This window comes from Salmo salar, chromosome 26, assembly GCF_965601325.2.
Source record: "Salmo salar chromosome 26, fSalSal1, whole genome shotgun sequence".
Lineage (NCBI taxonomy): Eukaryota > Metazoa > Chordata > Actinopteri > Salmoniformes > Salmonidae > Salmo > Salmo salar.
Window position 1 is genome coordinate 35,329,819 of NC_138316.1, and position 18,185 is coordinate 35,348,003.

Sequence of the window (18,185 nt, forward strand, 5' to 3'; positions counted from 1 at the left end):
GTCTGAGAACAGGGCCTGATTAGTCTGATGCTCTAATCTGTGTGAAGAAAGTTTGCGTACCAAATGGCACCCTATTCCCTATATAGTGCATTACTAACCCTAACCCTATGGGCCCTGGTCAAAAGTAGTGGCCTATATAAGGAATAGGGTGCCTGTTCTCCAGTGTTTCCCTGAGGAAAATCCAGGTCATTTAGATAATATAGAAATCAAAGTGCTCCAACTAGTATCAGATGTGATGAGGGGTCCTGCTGGCACGGCTACTGAGGTTCTGAGGTTCTGGAAGAAAGGAGCTGATTGGAATGTTTGTGTAGCGTTTAGCCTGCTAATGAAGGCGGGGACGGCGGCATGTTCCTATAGGGCTGGTAGTTACTCTCCATCTCTCTCCCATCTGGGCACGCTCTAATTGCTGCGTTGCCCCTCGCTTCTCCTTCAAGCGGAGCGGCCATCTTTCATCACTGTTTGTCTGGTTGCCAGGGAGAGCCTGAGGGTAAGGAGGCTTTCCTGACACACGTACACACACACACCCCTCACACTCCCCCACACACACCTCCTCCTGACATCCCAAATAGTCCCCTGTCCACCCCCCCCCCCTTAAACAAAGCTGTGTTTTTATTAACATGACTTTTCCTTCCAGTCCTTCCGTTCTGTCCCTCCGTCAGAGACGTCAAAGCCAAGTGCCTTCCTCTCCAGTTTCCCTCAGAATGTTGACACACAGACAGGCCGGTTTAAAACGCTGGTCCCACTAAATGTGGCAGCAAACTGAACTTGAGGTTGAATTTACAGCCTTGTTAACACTATCTGTTGGTCCTGGACTCTTTCTTTCCTTCTTTCACTCTTACTCTCTCTCTCTCTCTCTCTCTCTCTCTCTCTCTCTCTCTCTCTCCCTCACTCACACACACACACACACACACACACACACACACACACACACACACACACACACACACACACACACACACACACACTACCCTCAGGTGGCTGAGACAGTCAACCATTGGCCAGCCATGTCCGTTAACCCTCAGCCAATCACCAGTGTCATTCCTCTGACTGACTGGGCTATAGTGAAAAGGGGAGTGATCAAATGGAGCACTTTACAGATTTTTGTCCGACTAAGGTAGGCATGTGCCAAACTCTTCAAGTCAACTAAGGTGAAATCATGTCATGGGCGGGATCTGAACCCGGGTCACCCACGGTTGAGACCAAAGTCTCAAATCAAAGTTTATTGGTCGCATATTTTATAGAGGTTGCAGTGAAATGCTTAAGTTACTAGCTCCTAACAATGCAGTATCATGTCAATCAAGTACACAAATAATAAACAAGATATAACAAATAAATAAAAACACAACAAGAAATCAAGATTATAGAGTATTTTGTTTAGATCATTTAATACAAAATGATTACTAAATACATTTTAATCCCACTTTGTAACACAACAAAATTTGGAAAAATCAAGGGGTATGAATACTTTCTGAAGGCACTGTAGATGTATGTGAATGATGTGTATAGACAATATGGACAGTATCTGAATAGAAAGATGTGTATAGCAGTGGTTATATAGGATGAGTCATGACTAGAATACACTATATACATGTTAATTAGGTAAAACAGTATGTAAACATTATTAAAGTGACCAGTGTTCAGTGACTCTATGTACATAGGGCAGTGCTCTCTAAGGTGTGGGGTAGAGTACCCGGTGGTAGCCGGCTAGTGACCGTGTCTGAGGTTCAGGGCAGGGTACTGGGCCGGTTAGTAGTGACTCTCGGTCCCAGATTTGATGGTCCCAGTCTCTTGATGCACCTGTACTGTCTCCTCCTTCTAGATGGTAGCGGGGTGAACAGGCCGTGTCTCGGAGGGCTGAGGTCCTTGATCTTCTTGGCCTTCCTGTGACAACGGGTGCTGTAGATGTCCTGGAGGGCAGGCAATGTGCCCCTGATGAAGCGTTGGGCTTACTACACCACCCTCTGGAGAGCCCTGCAGTTGCGGGCGATGCGATTGCCGTACCAGGCGGTGATACATCCCGACAGGATGCTCTCAATGGTGCAAGTTTGTGAGGATCTTAGGGGCCAAGCCAAATTTCTTCAGCCTCCTGATGTTGAAGAGGCGCTGTTGTGCCTTCTTCACCACACTGTCTGTCTGTGTGAAGAGACCATTTCAGGTCACCAGTGTTGTGCACGCCGAGGAACATGAAACCTTTTACCCTCTCCATCGATGTGGATGGGGGTGTGCTCTCTCTGCTGTCTCCTGTAGTCTACGATCAGCTCCTTTGTTTTGTTGACGTTGAGGGAGAGGTTATTTTCCTGGCACCACTCCACCAGCGCTCTCACCTCCTCCCTGTTAGTGGTCTTGTCATTGTTGGTAATCAGGCCTACCACTGTTGTGTTGTCAGCAAACTTGATGATTGAGTTGGAGACGTGCCTGGCCACACACTCATGGGTGAACAGGGAGTACACCGTTATAGACTTGACATTGATTTTGAAGTCGCAGGCAGGGCCACCTCATCACCAGACCATGAACCTGTGGTGTGTTGCTACACACAGGTGCTGGGCACAAATGCACTATGTATAAAGAAAGGCCAGCACACTGTATAATGCTGCTCCCCTGTGCTTTATCCATCCACCATGTTACACAAACAACAATTCAACTTTGTGGAAGTCTTTATTCTCTTACCTTAACTCTTACCAGAGTCTTACCTGAGTCATTCAGATGCATCAAAATTATACACTTGAAAAACAACAATCTACCATGATAACTACCATAGATACCAATACTATTATTTCGTCTTCATGAAGGTGTGACTAGAAATGGTGTGAATGACGTTTTGTATCTGCTTCATCAGGGCCCGTATTCTGTCTCGGAGTAGGACTCTTGATCCACGATGTCCTGTCCATGTACGAATATTCCATCTACAAGGCAAAACTGATCCTAGATCAGCACAGTTCTCCTGAATCTTCTCTGGGATTAGTTTATGCGCATGTTCCTACAGCCACAAATCCACAATCTAGTCCAACAGCTAAGTAAACCTAGTGTTAATTTAGGATCCGTCTTCCCTTTTTGAATCCCAATGAATAAGATTACATAGACGGGGGACCTGATCCTAGATCAGCACTCCTACCCTGAGACGTCCATCCATTCTGGTATCCAAGTCAACCTGATTACCTATAAGCCACTCTGAGAGCATTCAATTCAGAGGTCTTGTGGTTAGACTATCCGCCTTTTTAAATGTATTTTATATTTAACAAGACAAGTCAGTTAAGAACAAATTCTTATTTACAATGCCGGCCTACCCCAGCCAAACCCAGACAACGCTGGGCCAATTGTGCGCCGCCCTATGGGACTCCCAATCACAGACAGATGTAACACAGCCTGGATTTGAACCAGGGACTTTAGGGACACCTCTTGCACTGAGATGCAGTGCCTTAGACCGCTGCACCACTCGGGAGTCCAAGAAGAGATTGAGATTGGAAGGTTGTGGGTTTGTTTCCTGGTCGAGTCGTACCAAAGACTCTAAAAACCGGGGCTCTCTGCTTTGCACTCAGCAGTAGGGAGATAGTTTGGCGGTAAGGCCCTGCGACAGACTAGCATAGCATCCTGTCCAAGGGGTGTACATCAAGCTGCCTCACACTACACACACTCCTGTCCTATGGGCTGTTTTGGCTCGGACAAAGATTACTTATTTACTCTGTAAAAGTGAAGGGGATTCCTGATTCGCTGTACCTTACCTTCAATCACCTCTCCCGGAATAGATTGAGGGATAAGGGGATTGGGGGGTGTTTGGAAAGGTCAGAGGTTGTTTTCATTAATCTAAAATGCCGGGCCTTCCAATCTCCAACTTTATCGATGCTAATTTAACTGGCGGTGGTGGTAACCCCAGGTGACCTTGCCATGACCATAAGTCCTCTAGACTAGTCACTCCTGAACCTTAACGGAGGGAAACCTGACTGTCAGTTGGAAAGACTCAGACTTTGGGGCCGATTTCCAATCCACTCACTTGGCCCTTAGTGACTCCCCCCCATTGACCTGAAAATACCTGATTAGTATAGAACTAATATGGCCTAAACTCCACCCAGGGCTAGGGCTCTCAGAGAGATAGGTGGGGATATAACCATATTGCTTACAGCTATGCACAACAAGGGAACTGATTGATCTGAAACCGGGCCAATAGTAGCCAACCAGGAAGTCAGACAGGGTGAACACACACCTTTGGCACGGGTGTCAACTACGTACGTGCACAGCAATGCTTTCAGTAGAAGTGGATATGTTTGTCAGTTAGTGATACATATTAATGTGTACTATAAGTGAAAGGTTTTGAAGCCCATGCTCTGCTTCCTGATGAAAGATAAGATGAATCACTGCCAGTTTAAATCCACCTCCAGTGAAACCCTGGAATGCTTTTGAAAATTAACCTTGTAGTTCTCTCATCATTTTGTTGTTTGGCTGTGTTTACTGTTGTCACATAGGGGTGCAGGTACACACACACACACACACACACACACACTCTTGAAATAGATTTATGTGATGGAGATTAAGTTTTTATAGACAGCACTAAACAACTGGCTTCCCCAAGGTGATCTTGTTGACAGGTAGCAGGATGTGTACACACACACACACACACACACACACACACACACACACACACACACACACACACACACACACACACACACATACTACACCCCTTTCACACATTCATGGCATTTACCTCACCTATACCTCGCTTTCACCCCCTCCTCTCTCTCTCACACACACACAGACACACACACACACGCACACCGACACACACAAACACATTGATGCACTCTCTCACACACACACACACCACACACCACACACACACACACACACACACACACACACACACACACACACACACACACACACACACACACACACACACACAGTGTGATATGTTAAATACTTATCCAGGCATTGTAAGATCTGCTATGCGTCTATGTAGTCAGGCATGAACTCAACCTTTATGAATATGGGCCCAGAGCTCCACAATGGGGAGAGAGTTGTTTGATTTATTCTGGCAATACATGTTCATGCTCAATCATTTGGAATGAATGTACTGCTTTAATCATAATATGTGAGTGGTAATAACGGAAACTGATTTGACTGTTGTCTAAGTGTATTGTTGAATGACCAAATCCATCAGCCAATCGTTCAATCCAAAGTGACGTATCTTCTAAGGAATCATAATTGGGGCCCTAGAGAATCCATTCTCCAACCAATAAGCTAATGGCCTTGGCCCTTTGGGATCAGTTCTGTAGGAATCAATGAATAATCAGTTGATGCAGAGTGCTGTTTGTAATGTATGTGAACCATTAGAAATATATCAATAGATAGAGTCTAGTTTACTTTACGTCAATAAACGATGTTGACCTCTGACCTTCTGTGTCCCAGTCTTCCTGGGTGTCTGCGTGGGGTCCTTCAGAGGGTCGTTCAGCGCGTGCCCGACGACAGCTGCACTACAGGAACGAATGGGCCCTGTGGAATGGCTGGTCCGTGTGCTCGCGCTCATGTGGGGGAGGGGCCTCTGTGCGTACACGCACCTGCATCACCAGGTAAGAACCAGGGATGGTCCAATCACAACAGAGACCTGTTTCAAACAGGTTAATCCTCAAAAAATGTAAGTAAATGTCTTTGTATGCTGCTTTCTCTGTATTTGCTGTGGTCTATCTAGTAATAAAACATGAGAACACAATGACTACCACAAACTTTCCCATTCAAGTCAGTTTTCTGTAATGGGATGACCAGTGGCCTTATTTAATGTGCCCATAAGTGTACAGTCTTAAACTAAAAGTGCATTATCATAATTTTCACAATTTCACAGTATTATTCCAACCTTATTTTGTGGAAATATAAAACATAGAAAGATCAAGTTTTTAACTGGACAGGGCCTTTAACATTTTGACCACAATGGCCCCAGTCAGATTTACTACTTCTCAAATGAAAACATTTGGCTGGAGGCTCATCCCTGTGTTCAGTAGGCTTACAGTAATCTCTGTTAAAGCAGAAGTAAAATCTCACGGAATTTGGTCAGCTGCGTGTTTAACTTCGGTGTTCATATATATTACACATTTTCATTTCCAGCAAATACCAAGTCTCCCCCCATTGCAAAAGGAAACTCTCAGGCAAAGCCCCCCGCCCCCCCTTCCGATCCGTGTGGGCACAGGTGCGAAGCACTCGAGGCGAATCAGTTTAAGCATCGCCTTTTCCCAATCCTGATTCATCCAAATAACCAGTGACCAAAAAAATTAACTAATGCTGCTCGGATCTCACACATCCCATTCAGTCCTGGCAGATTCTCTCGGTCTACACACAGAATCTGCCCACGGGACATCAGGCTAACCGTAATAGCATTTATTTGATTGTTACACCATAGAACCCTCATTATTTCTAAGTCATTGTCATTTTCATAAATGACTGAACTCTGTCCCAGGAACCCAGTTGGCGGACCATGTTCAGGAGACCCCAGACAATACAAGATCTGCAACACCAAGGTATGAATCAACACGATGACATCACCATACAGGGAAACCAGTATGCTGTGTTTGCACGTCTATCATGCCAAGACCTACTGGGCCAATACAACATCCAGAATATCATGCAGCCAAGTGAGGGTCAAGCTTGTGTACGGCACGCAATGGAAAACGGTTTAAAACATTTAGGAAAGGAACATTTAAAGGAGCATTTTGTTTCGGATGAGTCCAGGAAGTCCCTTTAGTCTAATTAGCATGTCCCTGGTCTCATCTGTTGAAGTGAGAACTCCTCTGACTCCTGCCGTAGGCCTACATGACACGCTGGCAAGACAATGGATAAACACAACAGAACGAGGAGTTGGCTAAGTCATTAACAGATCTGTAACCCTGCGTCGGCCTTGTGTGTATGACAGGAATTTGTAACATATCAATTTGTCACTTGTTGCAATCTCGTTGTAACTGTAACTTGTTGTCATGTGCTGTCTACTGCAGACCCCCATTCACGCTTTGCCCCAAGACACAAGGGTTCGATTCCTGGTCCGCCCTAAAGTCACTTTCAACCCTGCATCATCCCTTTCTGCTTTCTCCCTTTCTTCACTGTCTAAGAATAACCAAACCGAAGGAAAAATACATCTGTTCTCCTTAAAAAAAAAGTGTAATCAGGATCACAACTTTTGAATGATGGATTTCTATACTGAAAGGTCGATGCAGACTTTTGTATTGTTGTCAAACATTTTGAAACGATAAGCTAAGTGTGCTTCAGGGCTGATAACAAAGTTGGTTCAGTGAATGTGAACTGTGCTGTTACTATATTTAACTAAGCAGGTATGCTGTCTGGGCGTGATCAGTTTCACTGAAACATGAACCTGTCACTCCATTGTACTGTACACAAGTTGAGCTCCTGATACTATATGAACAGTACATATGCTTCTATCTGAGTCCCATAAATAGATAGATACAACAGAGTTTTCATCTACACCCTCAGTGAATAGTATATTTCCATGGTATATATTCTTGAAGATATACCGTCCAAGACGTTGGTTACCTTGGAAGGTATACGGCGAGGATCCTCTGTCAGACGTATGGGTGTGTACATGTGTGTTTAGACAGTGAGTCAGTATTGGGTACAGTATATTAAACATATTAACATAAGGTGGTGAGGTGTGTTGAGGCATGCATGTGTGTGTGCATAGCACTGGGTAACCAGGTCTCTACTGTATATCTGTTTGCTGTAGGGGTGTGCTGGGGGCTCAGAGGACTTCAGGGAGATGCAGTGTTCTGCCTACAACGACAGACCGCTGGTGACTGGAAACAGTTACAGATGGACCACCTTCCATGGAGGTCGGTGAGGCGTGTGTGTGTGTGTGTGTGTGTGTGTGTGTGTGTGTGTGTGTGTGTGTGTGTGTGTGTGTGTGTGTGTGTGTGTGTGTGTGTGTGTGTGTGTGTGTGTGTGTGTGTGTGTGTGTGTGTGTGTGTGTGCGTGCGTGCTAAATGTGGCATGTGTCCATTGGGAAATCTGCTTGTCATTTGGCCACATCTGTATTATGAGTTCAGTCCATACTCTCCACTGACCTGTTTCACCCTTTCCCCTCTGTACCCTACCCCCACCACTACTACTCCCCCCCTTCCTACCTCTTTCCCCGTTCTCCTACCTCCTTCCCCGTTCTCCTACCTCCTTCCCCGTTCTCCTACCTCCTTCTCCGTTCTCCTACCTCCTTCCCCGTTCTCCTACCTCCTTCTCCGTTCTCCTACCTCCTTCCCCGTTCTCCTACCTCCTTCCCCGTTCTCCTACCTCCTTCCCCGTTCTCCTACCTCCTTCCCCGTTCTCCTACCTCCTTCCCCGTTCTCCTACCTCCTTCTCCGTTCTCCTACCTCCTTCCATTCCCATCTGTCCTCCACCTGCTACTAGTTACCTCCATCCATTAAAATGTACAGTTCTTTTAAACCCTGTACTGCAGTACTACAGCTAGGAGAAAATAGACTAGAATAGCCAGTAACGTGACTCACCCAACTTTCTAGTAACTGTACTGGTTAGTTGTATGTGAGAGGTAATGTCTGTCAGTGAGGAGGTTGTATATATGTGTATGTTTACATTGTCTTGTAATACCACCTCCTAACCTAAGGTTCTAACCCGTGTGAGCTGAGCTGTCTGGCCCAGGGTCACAACTTCTACTACAACTTTGGTCGCGTCCTGGACGGCACTGCCTGCAGTAAAGAGGCTGGAGATGTGTGTGTCAATGGAAAATGCTTGGTGAGTGACAATTTTGTGTGTGTGTGTCAGGCAGTACCGGAATCAAAAGCACACACTCTCACTCATCCCCTTTCTCTCATGTCTGGACAGTATTGGGACTGTCTCTGTCTGGACAGTATTGGGACTGTCTCTGTCTGGACAGTATTGGGACTGTCTCTGTCTGGACAGTATTGGGACTGTCTCTGTCTGGACAGTATTGGGACTGTCTCTGTCTGGACAGTATTGGGACTGTCTCTGTCTGGACAGTATTGGGACTGTCTCTGTCTGGACAGTATTGGGACTGTCCCTGTCTGGACAGTATTGGGACTGTCTCTGTCTGGACAGTATTGGGACTGTCTCTGTCTGGACAGTATTGGGACTGTGTTGACCATTTCCGCTGGTTCCCTTAGGAGTAGTTTACTCATCCTGTGCGTTAGGACCAGAGTGCACTTGTCAGAGCACCCCCCCCCCCTGCACACACACACACACACACACGCACGCACGCACGCACACACACAGCCTCTAAAGGATAGACGGAGCAAAATAAATGTCAAGGGCTGACATTCCTTGTGGCTTTCTTTTATAACTAATTGATGTTTAGTCAAAGCTGGATTCATGAGGTTTTGAGAAGGGAACACTAATTAATGGTACTTGCTGCACTCTAAGAAACAGAATGTACAAACAGCGTCAACAGAATGTTACTCTAGGCCCATAAATGGTGTGTGTGTGTGTGTGTGTGTGTGTGTGTGTGTGTGTGTGTGTGTGTGTGTGTGTGTGTGTGTGTGTGTGTGTGTGTGTGTGTGTGTGTGTGTGTGTGTGTGTGTGTGTGTGTGTGTGTGTGTTCTGAGGGTCAAAGCAGATCCCACCAAACTCTAAGCTCTGGCCCTCCGCCACAGTATTCTCAACCTAAGTGGTTCCTGCAGGACAGTGACGAGTGTTCAAGCAGCAGAGAAAGACACACACAGACATAAACATGTTGTTGCTCTGTGTATATGGAACAATGCAACAGGGGATGCATAAGGGGCCCTTTCAGGGACACACACGCACACACACACCTCAGTAATAGGGTTCTCTCATCCCCCACACACACCTCAGTAATAGGGTTCTCTCATCCCCCCCACACACCTCAGTAATAGGGTTCTCTCATCCCCCCACACACCTCAGTAATAGGGTTCTCCCATCCCCCCCACACACACACCTCAGTAATAGGGTTCTCTCATCCCCCCCACACACACACCTCAGTAATAGGGTTCTCCCATCCCCCCCACACACACCTCAGTAATAGGGTTCTCCCATCCCCCACACACACACACCTCAGTAATAGGGTTCTCCCATCCCCCCCACACACACACCTCAGTAATAGGGTTCTCCCATCCCCCCCCACACACACACACCTCAGTAATGGGGTTCTCCCATCCCCCCCACACACACCTCAGTAATAGGGTTCTCCCATCCCCCACACACACACCTCAGTAATAGGGTTCTCTCATCCCCCACACACACCTCAGTAATAGGGTTCTCCCATCCCCCCACACACACACCTCAGTAATAGGGTTCTCTCATCCCCCACACACACCTCAGTAATAGGGTTCTCTCATCCCCCCACACACCTCAGTAATAGGGTTCTCTCATCCCCCCACACACCTCAGTAATAGGGTTCTCCCATCCCCCCCACACACACACCTCAGTAATAGGGTTCTCTCATCCCCCCCACACACACACCTCAGTAATAGGGTTCTCCCATCCCCCCCACACACACCTCAGTAATAGGGTTCTCCCATCCCCCACACACACACACCTCAGTAATAGGGTTCTCCCATCCCCCCCACACACACACCTCAGTAATAGGGTTCTCCCATCCCCCCCCACACACACACACCTCAGTAATGGGGTTCTCCCATCCCCCCCACACACACCTCAGTAATAGGGTTCTCCCATCCCCCACACACACACCTCAGTAATAGGGTTCTCTCATCCCCCACACACACCTCAGTAATAGGGTTCTCCCATCCCCCACACACACACACCTCAGTAATAGGGTTCTCTCATCCCCCACACACACCTCAGTAATAGGGTTCTCCCATCCCCCACACACACCTCAGTAATAGGGTTCTCCCATCCCCCACACACACACCTCAGTAATAGGGTTCTCCCATCCCCCACACACACCTCAGTAATAGGGTTCTCTCATCCCCCACACACACCTCAGTAATAGGGTTCTCCCATCCCCCACACACACACCTCAGTAATAGGGTTCTCCCATCCCCCCACACACACATCTCAGTATTAGGGTTCTCCCATCCCCCCCACACACCTCAGTAATAGGGTTCTCTCATCCCCCACACACCTCAGTAATAGGGTTCTCCCATCCCCCCCAAACACACACCTCAGTAATAGGGTTCTCCCATCCCCCACACACACACACCTCAGTAATAGGGTTCTCTCATCCCCCACACACACCTCAGTAATAGGGTTCTCTCATCCCCCCCCACACACCTCAGTAATAGGGTTCTCTCATCCCCCCACACACCTCAGTAATAGGGTTCTCCCATCCCCCCCACACACACACCTCAGTAATAGGGTTCTCTCATCCCCCACACACACCTCAGTAATAGGGTTCTCCCATCCCCCCACACACACACCTCAGTAATAGGGTTCTCTCATCCCCCACACACACCTCAGTAATAGGGTTCTCCCATCCCCCCCACACACACACCTCAGTAATAGGGTTCTCCCATCCCCCCCACACACACACCTCAGTAATAGGGTTCTCCCATCCCCCCACACACACACCTCAGTAATAGGGTTCTCCCATCCCCCCCCACACACACACACTGTCTGTTTACATGACACACCCCTGACTTCTTATGGGACCTTTGACCCGCCAATCATCACCCCTGAACTTTAGGCCTGGACTGATATATTGGGGGTCAGCCTGCCCAAGCCAGGGTCAGAGGTCAGTCCCACTTTTACAGAGAAAGGAGAAAACAACTAGACTTTTCCATAGGCTCTTTTCTGCCAAAGGATTACCGACTCTGAACTCCCTGACGTGGTGTGAATGTGTCACGATGAAAACCCAGTCATAAAGCTGTGTGTCTGAGGCATAGTAAAAGAGCCTGTCCAGTCTAATCAGGTACCCGGAGTGATCGTCCCTTAAAGGTAGACTCAGCGATATGACATAAATGCAGAAAGTAAACAGCAGAGTGGGTCAATTTCCGCAACAACTAAGAGCATTGAAGAGCGAGATACAAATTCTCAGCCATTTTGGTCCCGTGGCTCCCACGTTGTAATAGCGTAAAGCGAACCCGTGTACATACGCAGATGCTGTGTGTGACTGTGTGAGAGGGAAGTCTTGCATCTCGCTCATCTCAATATCTGCGGTGCTGCTTGTGGCATTTCACTGAGTCTACGTTTAACAAGTCCATCAGCAGTTGGAGGTGCTCTGTTTTTCAGGTGGTATCTTGGGGTGCTGTATTTGGTTTTCAACCTTGATTTGTTTTTGCTTTGTCTGTTATGTCTGTCTGGTTTTATGTTCATTGTCTCTGTGTTGTCTTTTTCTGTGTTGTCTGATCGTTGCCTGTGTGTTGTCTTTTTCTGTGTTGTCTGATCGTTGCCTGTGTGTTGTCTGATCATTGCCTGTGTGTTGTCTGAACGTTGCTTGTGTGTTGCCCTGTGTGCTGCCTGTGTGTTGTCTGATCATTGCCTGTGTGTTGTCTGAACGTTGCTTGTGTGTTGCCCTGTGTGCTGCCTGTGTGTTGTCTGATCATTGCCTGTGTGTTGTCTGAACGTTGCTTGTGTGTTGCCCTGTGTGTTGCCTGTGTGTTGTCTGAACGTTGCTTGTGGGTTGTCTGAACGTTGCCTGTGCGTTGCCTGTGTGCTGCCTGTGCGTTGTCTGAACGTTGCCTGTGTGTTGTCTGTGTTGTGCAGGCACCGGGCTGTGACCTGATCCTGGGCTCGGACCAGCAGGAGGATGCCTGTATGGTGTGTGGAGGACAGAACTCCACCTGTCTACACCACAGGAGTGTGTACCAGAATGCACAGGGAGCAGGTACACATGCACACAACCTCGAAGCATAGACAGAGCAAACAAAATGTCAAAGGCTGACACACTGAATGTACAAAACATTAGAAACTTCCTGATATTTGGTTGCACCCCCCTCAATCTGTCGGGCATGGACTCTACAAGGTGTTGAAAGCATTCTACAGGGATGCTGGCCCATGATAACTCCAATGCTTCCCATGGTTGTGTCAAGTTGACTGGATGTCCTTTGGGTGGTGGACCATTGATTCACACAGGAAACTGTTGAGCGTGAAAAACCCAGTAGCGGTGCAGTTCTTGACACAAACCGGTGCACCTGGCACCTACTATCATACCCCGTTCAAAGACACTTCAATCTTTTGTCTTGACCATTCACCCTCTGAATGGCACACACACACCCTCCATGTCTGAATTGTCTCAAGGCTTAAAACCCCTTCTTTGATCTGTCTCCTCTCCTTCATCTACACTGATTGAAGTGGATTTAACAGGTGACATCAATAAGGGATCATAGAATTCACTTGGTCAGTGTATGTCATGGAAAGAGCAGGTGTTCCTAATGTTTTGTACACTCAGTGTATATGTTTAGTCAAAGCTGGATTCATGAGGTTTTGAGAAGGGAACACTAATTAATGGTACTTGCTGCACTCTAAGAAACAGAATGTACAAACAGCGTCAACAGAATGTTACTCTAGGCCCATAAATGCTGTGTGGGTGTGTGGTGTGTGTGTGTGTGTGTGTGTGTGTGTGTGTGTGTGTGTGTGTGTGTGTGTGTGTGTGTGTGTGTGTGTGTGTGTGTGTGAGGGTCAAAGCAGAGGCCCCCAAACTCTAAGCTCTGGCCCCCCGCCACAGTATTCTCAACCTAAATGGTTCCTGCAGGACAGTGACGAGTGTTCAAGCAGCAGAGAAAGACACACACACGTGCACTCTGTCTCTATCAAAGGCAGACACAGGCACCCAAACAAGAATAAATCCCCCCTCCACACAGACACATATACACACGCGCGCACACACACAGACACACACACACATACAGACACACACACAGAGCGGCCAACACCTCTGGCGTGTGATTTGGCACTGCGCTCCATTCTGAAACAGAATCCTCTCTTGAGCTGGCGCCGCGTGTGGGCACAGTGACTGAAGAGAGACTGTACTGCTTCATGATGGTTCAGCTTGAGTGAGGAGACAACATGGAGATAAAGGAGGCTTTGTTTGAGTGCCTGGGCACCCTAGGAGGGCTTGCTGGGTTTTCTCTCCTCCTGCAGCTGTGTGTCCCAATGAGGCATAACAGATTTGATGCCGCTGGGTGTAATCATTGCTTCCCACAGGGTCAAAAGCCAAGGGCCCAGAGAACTCATCACGGTCAAGCTATACATACATTTATATTCTAATCATTTAGCAGACGCGCTTATCCAGAGTGACTTACAGTAGTGACTTCATACATTTAAATTCTAGTGATTTAGCAGACGCGCTTATCCAGAGTGACTTACAGTAGTGACTTCATACATTTAAATTCTAGTGATTTAGCAGACGCGCTTATCCAGAGTGACTTACAGTAGTGACTTCATACATTTATATTCTACTCATTTAGCAGACGCGCTTATCCAGAGTGACTTCATACATTTATCTTACCTTTTCTAACTCTATAAGATCTTCTTAAGGGCAGGCACATCTGGTGTGCAGGTGTTTGTTCCAGCCCAGTACTAACTCACCAGATTCAAATAACCATCACGGTCAGGCTATAACTCTCTAATGTTAACCGGAGGCGGAACAGAACCCTGACTCAAGGTTGATAACTCAAACCCTACAGCTGAACTCTACAGGATAGGCACCTTTGTGGCCAAATTGTGTGAAGATCTTTGTTCCAGCCTAGCACTAACACAAAAATACATCTTGATCAGTTTCATAACTCTACAGCCCTGTGCAGATCTATCAAATACATCTAGATCAGTTTCATAACTCTACAGCCCTGTGCAGATCTATCAAATACATCTAGATCAGTTCATAACTCTACAGCCCTGTGCAGATCTATCAAATACATCTAGATCAGTTTCATAACTCTACAGCCCTGTGCAGATCTATCAAATACATCTAGATCAGTTTCATAACTCTACAGACCTGTGCTGATCTATCAAATACATCTAGATCAGTTTCATAACTCTACAGCCCTGTGCAGATCTATCAAATACATCTAGATCCGTTTCATAACTCTACAGCCCTGTGCAGATCTATCACATACATCTAGATCAGTTCATAACTCTACAGACCTGTGCTGATCTATCAAATACATCTAGATCAGTTTCATAACTCTACAGCCCTGTGCAGATCTATCACATACATCTAGATCAGTTTCATAACTCTACAGACCTGTGCTGATCTATCAAATACATCTAGATCAGTTTCATAACTCTACAGCCCTGTGCAGATCTATCAAATACATCTAGATCAGTTTCATAACTCTACAGCCCTGCGCAGATCTATCACATACATCTAGATCAGTTCATAACTCTACAGACCTGTGCTGATCTATCAAATACATCTAGATCAGTTTCATAACTCTACAGCGCTGTGCAGATCTATCAAATACATCTAGATCAGTTTCATAACTCTACAGACCTGTGCTGATCTATCAAATACATCTAGATCAGTTTCATAACTCTACAGCCCTGTGCAGATCTATCAAATACATCTAGATCAGTTTCATAACTCTACAGCCCTGCGCAGATCTATCACATACATCTAGATCAGTTCATAACTCTACAGACCTGTGCTGATCTATCAAATACATCTAGATCAGTTTCATAACTCTACAGCCCTGTGCAGATCTATCAAATACATCTAGATCAGTTTCATAACTCTACAGCCCTGTGTAGATCTATCAAATACATCTAGATCAGTTTCATAACTCTACAGCCCTGTGCAGATCTATCACATACATCTAGATCAGTTTCATAACTCTACAGCCATGTGGTGTAGAGCTGACGTAAGGAGAGACGAGACAAAACTAGACAGTTGAAGAGTTTTGTGTTGTAGAACAGCTGACTTACTCCAGCTCTTCACACAACATGGCAAAATCTTTGCGATCCGACGGAATTCATTCATTTTCAATGGAGACAGTCTGAACCATAGAGATATATAGAGGACTCTGGATGGATATAACCAGTCCGCACCACAGCATTGCATCTGCTGCATTAGGCGGTGGTGTTTTGATGAAAGTTTGCATGAGTTGGATTTGTCCTACTTTTGCTTTGATTTTGGCCATGCTACAACCACCGGAATTTGAATTAAAAGCTATTTCATGGCATTTTTAACAGTACAGTACCTACTAACTCGAAACAAGTACAACCACACAGTGATGTAAGCTTGCATAGAAAACGTTTTGGGGTTTTAGATGTTGCTAGATGTTTGTTTGAACGAGAATGTCCTGAACACAGCTGAACTTATTAAGGGTAGGCCCCTCCGGGGTCTGCAGGCCTTTGTGCTAGCCCAGCACTAACACACGAGATTCATTAAAAAAACTCTAACTCAGGTTCATAACTAAGTCTATTGCTGAACCATAGAGATAGATAGAGGACTCTAGATGGATATAACCCATTTTATCATGGACATTGCAATTGCAACGGCTTCCTCCGTTTTAAACTAGCCAATGATTAGAGCATTGTCTTCAGATTTGCTTGTGTTTATCTACATCATTAATGTTACCCAGTCTCTAAATGAATGGTTTCTACTTGTCTCCCACTGGTGTAATATCTGTCTTAATGAATGTCTCTGTACTCTGTTGGCTATAGCGGGTCCGTTTGGGTACAATGAAGTGACCATGATCCCAGCTGGAGCTACTCACATCCGTGTCACCGATAACAGCAGGAACTATCTGGGTAAGAGATGGCTCAGCTTGACAGATGCACACACACACACTGGGAATGAGCTGTCACACAAGGACAGCATCAATGTTCTGTATATCATTAACTATATACAGTACATACACAGACAGCCTCTCAGAAGTGCTGGTTTGACAGAGAATTTGCTTTGAGACTTTTTTATCATCTTCTGTATGTCTGCTATGAGTTTCAACCCACCCAGCCATGGCTATAGAACTCTACCACTTCCCTGACACTTTAAGTAGCCATAATTCTGCTCTCCTCTCATTCCTGTTAGCTTACTGTTACTTCCTGGCACCAGAGACAGATACAGCTCTCTGGTTGATACCCAGCTGCACTCTGGTTGGGCTCTCCAGTCAACACAACACCCAAGGCTATCCATCTATTCTCACCCACATTTACAAGACCGTAATAACGTGACTCCTGAAATGGAAAATGCAGGGTTCCTGAAATGGAACACTCGTAAAGGTTTAATTTGGCCATGGGGCAGGGTGGGGGAACTGGGTGCGGGACAAGGGGGTGGGGAACTGGGGATCTGGCCTTCTGGCAGGCAAGTGGATGTACTTGGTTAGTTCTGATTTGGTTGGAAGATTCCCCCCCCCCCAAAAAAATGTACTTCCAAGAGATGGTTTCCCTATTTGTCTGTTCCTGCAACTTGTCACGGTTATGCCAAACAAGGCAATGATGTACTAATGCTACTCTGTTTGGCAAGGCAACTTTGTTACTTTGCTGAATTAAGAAATGTTAAATTGTACGGTTGAGGTTAGTTCCATTTAAATTTAGTAAAGTGGTCCCATGTAGCTCACTTGGTAGAGCATGGCTCTTGCAACGCCAGGGTTGTGGGTTTGATTCCCACATTGGACCAGTACAAAAAAAATGTATGCACTCACTACTCTGTCACTTTGGATGAAAGAGTCTGCTAAATGACTTAAATGTAAGTAGAAATTCCAACTCAGGGCCACCTGAGTGGCGCAGCGGTCGAAGGAACTGCAATGCAGTACTTGAGGCGTCACTTCAGACCCGGGTTCAATCCCAGGCTGTGTCACAACCGGCCGTGACCGGGAGTCCCATAGGGCGGCACACAATTGGCCCAGCATTGCCCGGGTTAGGGGAGGGTTTGGCTGGGGGGGGCTTTACTTGGCTCATCTAGCGACTCATTGTTGTGGCTGGCCGGGCACCTGCAGGCTGACTTCAGTCGTCAGTTGAACGGTGTTTCCTCCGACACATTGGTGCTGCTGGCTTCCGGGTTAAGTGGGCGGGTGTTAAGAAGCGCTGTTTGGCGGGTCATGTTTCTGAGGATGCATGACTCGACTTTCACCTCCCGAGCCTGTTGGAGAGTTGCAGCGATGAGACAAGATCGTTATTGGATATGATGAAATTAGGGAGAAAAAAATCCACCTCAAATTTCCCTCATTCCTCAATTGCGATTCCTGAATTGACTGAAAATGAATTGACCCCAACCGTAGCATAATTCAATCAAACACTCTATACATATTATCATCACACAGCCAATTTCAGTCACACTTCACCAATCAGCATTGAAGACCAGACACATT

At 46.4% G+C, this 18,185-nt stretch overlaps 1 protein-coding gene across 1 annotated transcript in view; it reads left to right on the forward strand.

The window, feature by feature from the left end:
• LOC106562621 (ADAMTS-like protein 5) overlaps positions 1-18,185 on the forward strand; it is a 61,834-nt gene that overhangs the window by 31,251 nt on the left and 12,398 nt on the right. Inside the window, exons 3-8 of the mRNA XM_045708199.2 lie at positions 5,404-5,564; positions 6,443-6,503; positions 7,718-7,823; positions 8,606-8,733; positions 12,640-12,760; positions 16,540-16,626. Of these exons, the coding sequence (XP_045564155.1) occupies positions 5,404-5,564; positions 6,443-6,503; positions 7,718-7,823; positions 8,606-8,733; positions 12,640-12,760; positions 16,540-16,626 (664 nt within the window). The remainder of the gene's footprint in view (positions 1-5,403; positions 5,565-6,442; positions 6,504-7,717; positions 7,824-8,605; positions 8,734-12,639; positions 12,761-16,539; positions 16,627-18,185) is intronic.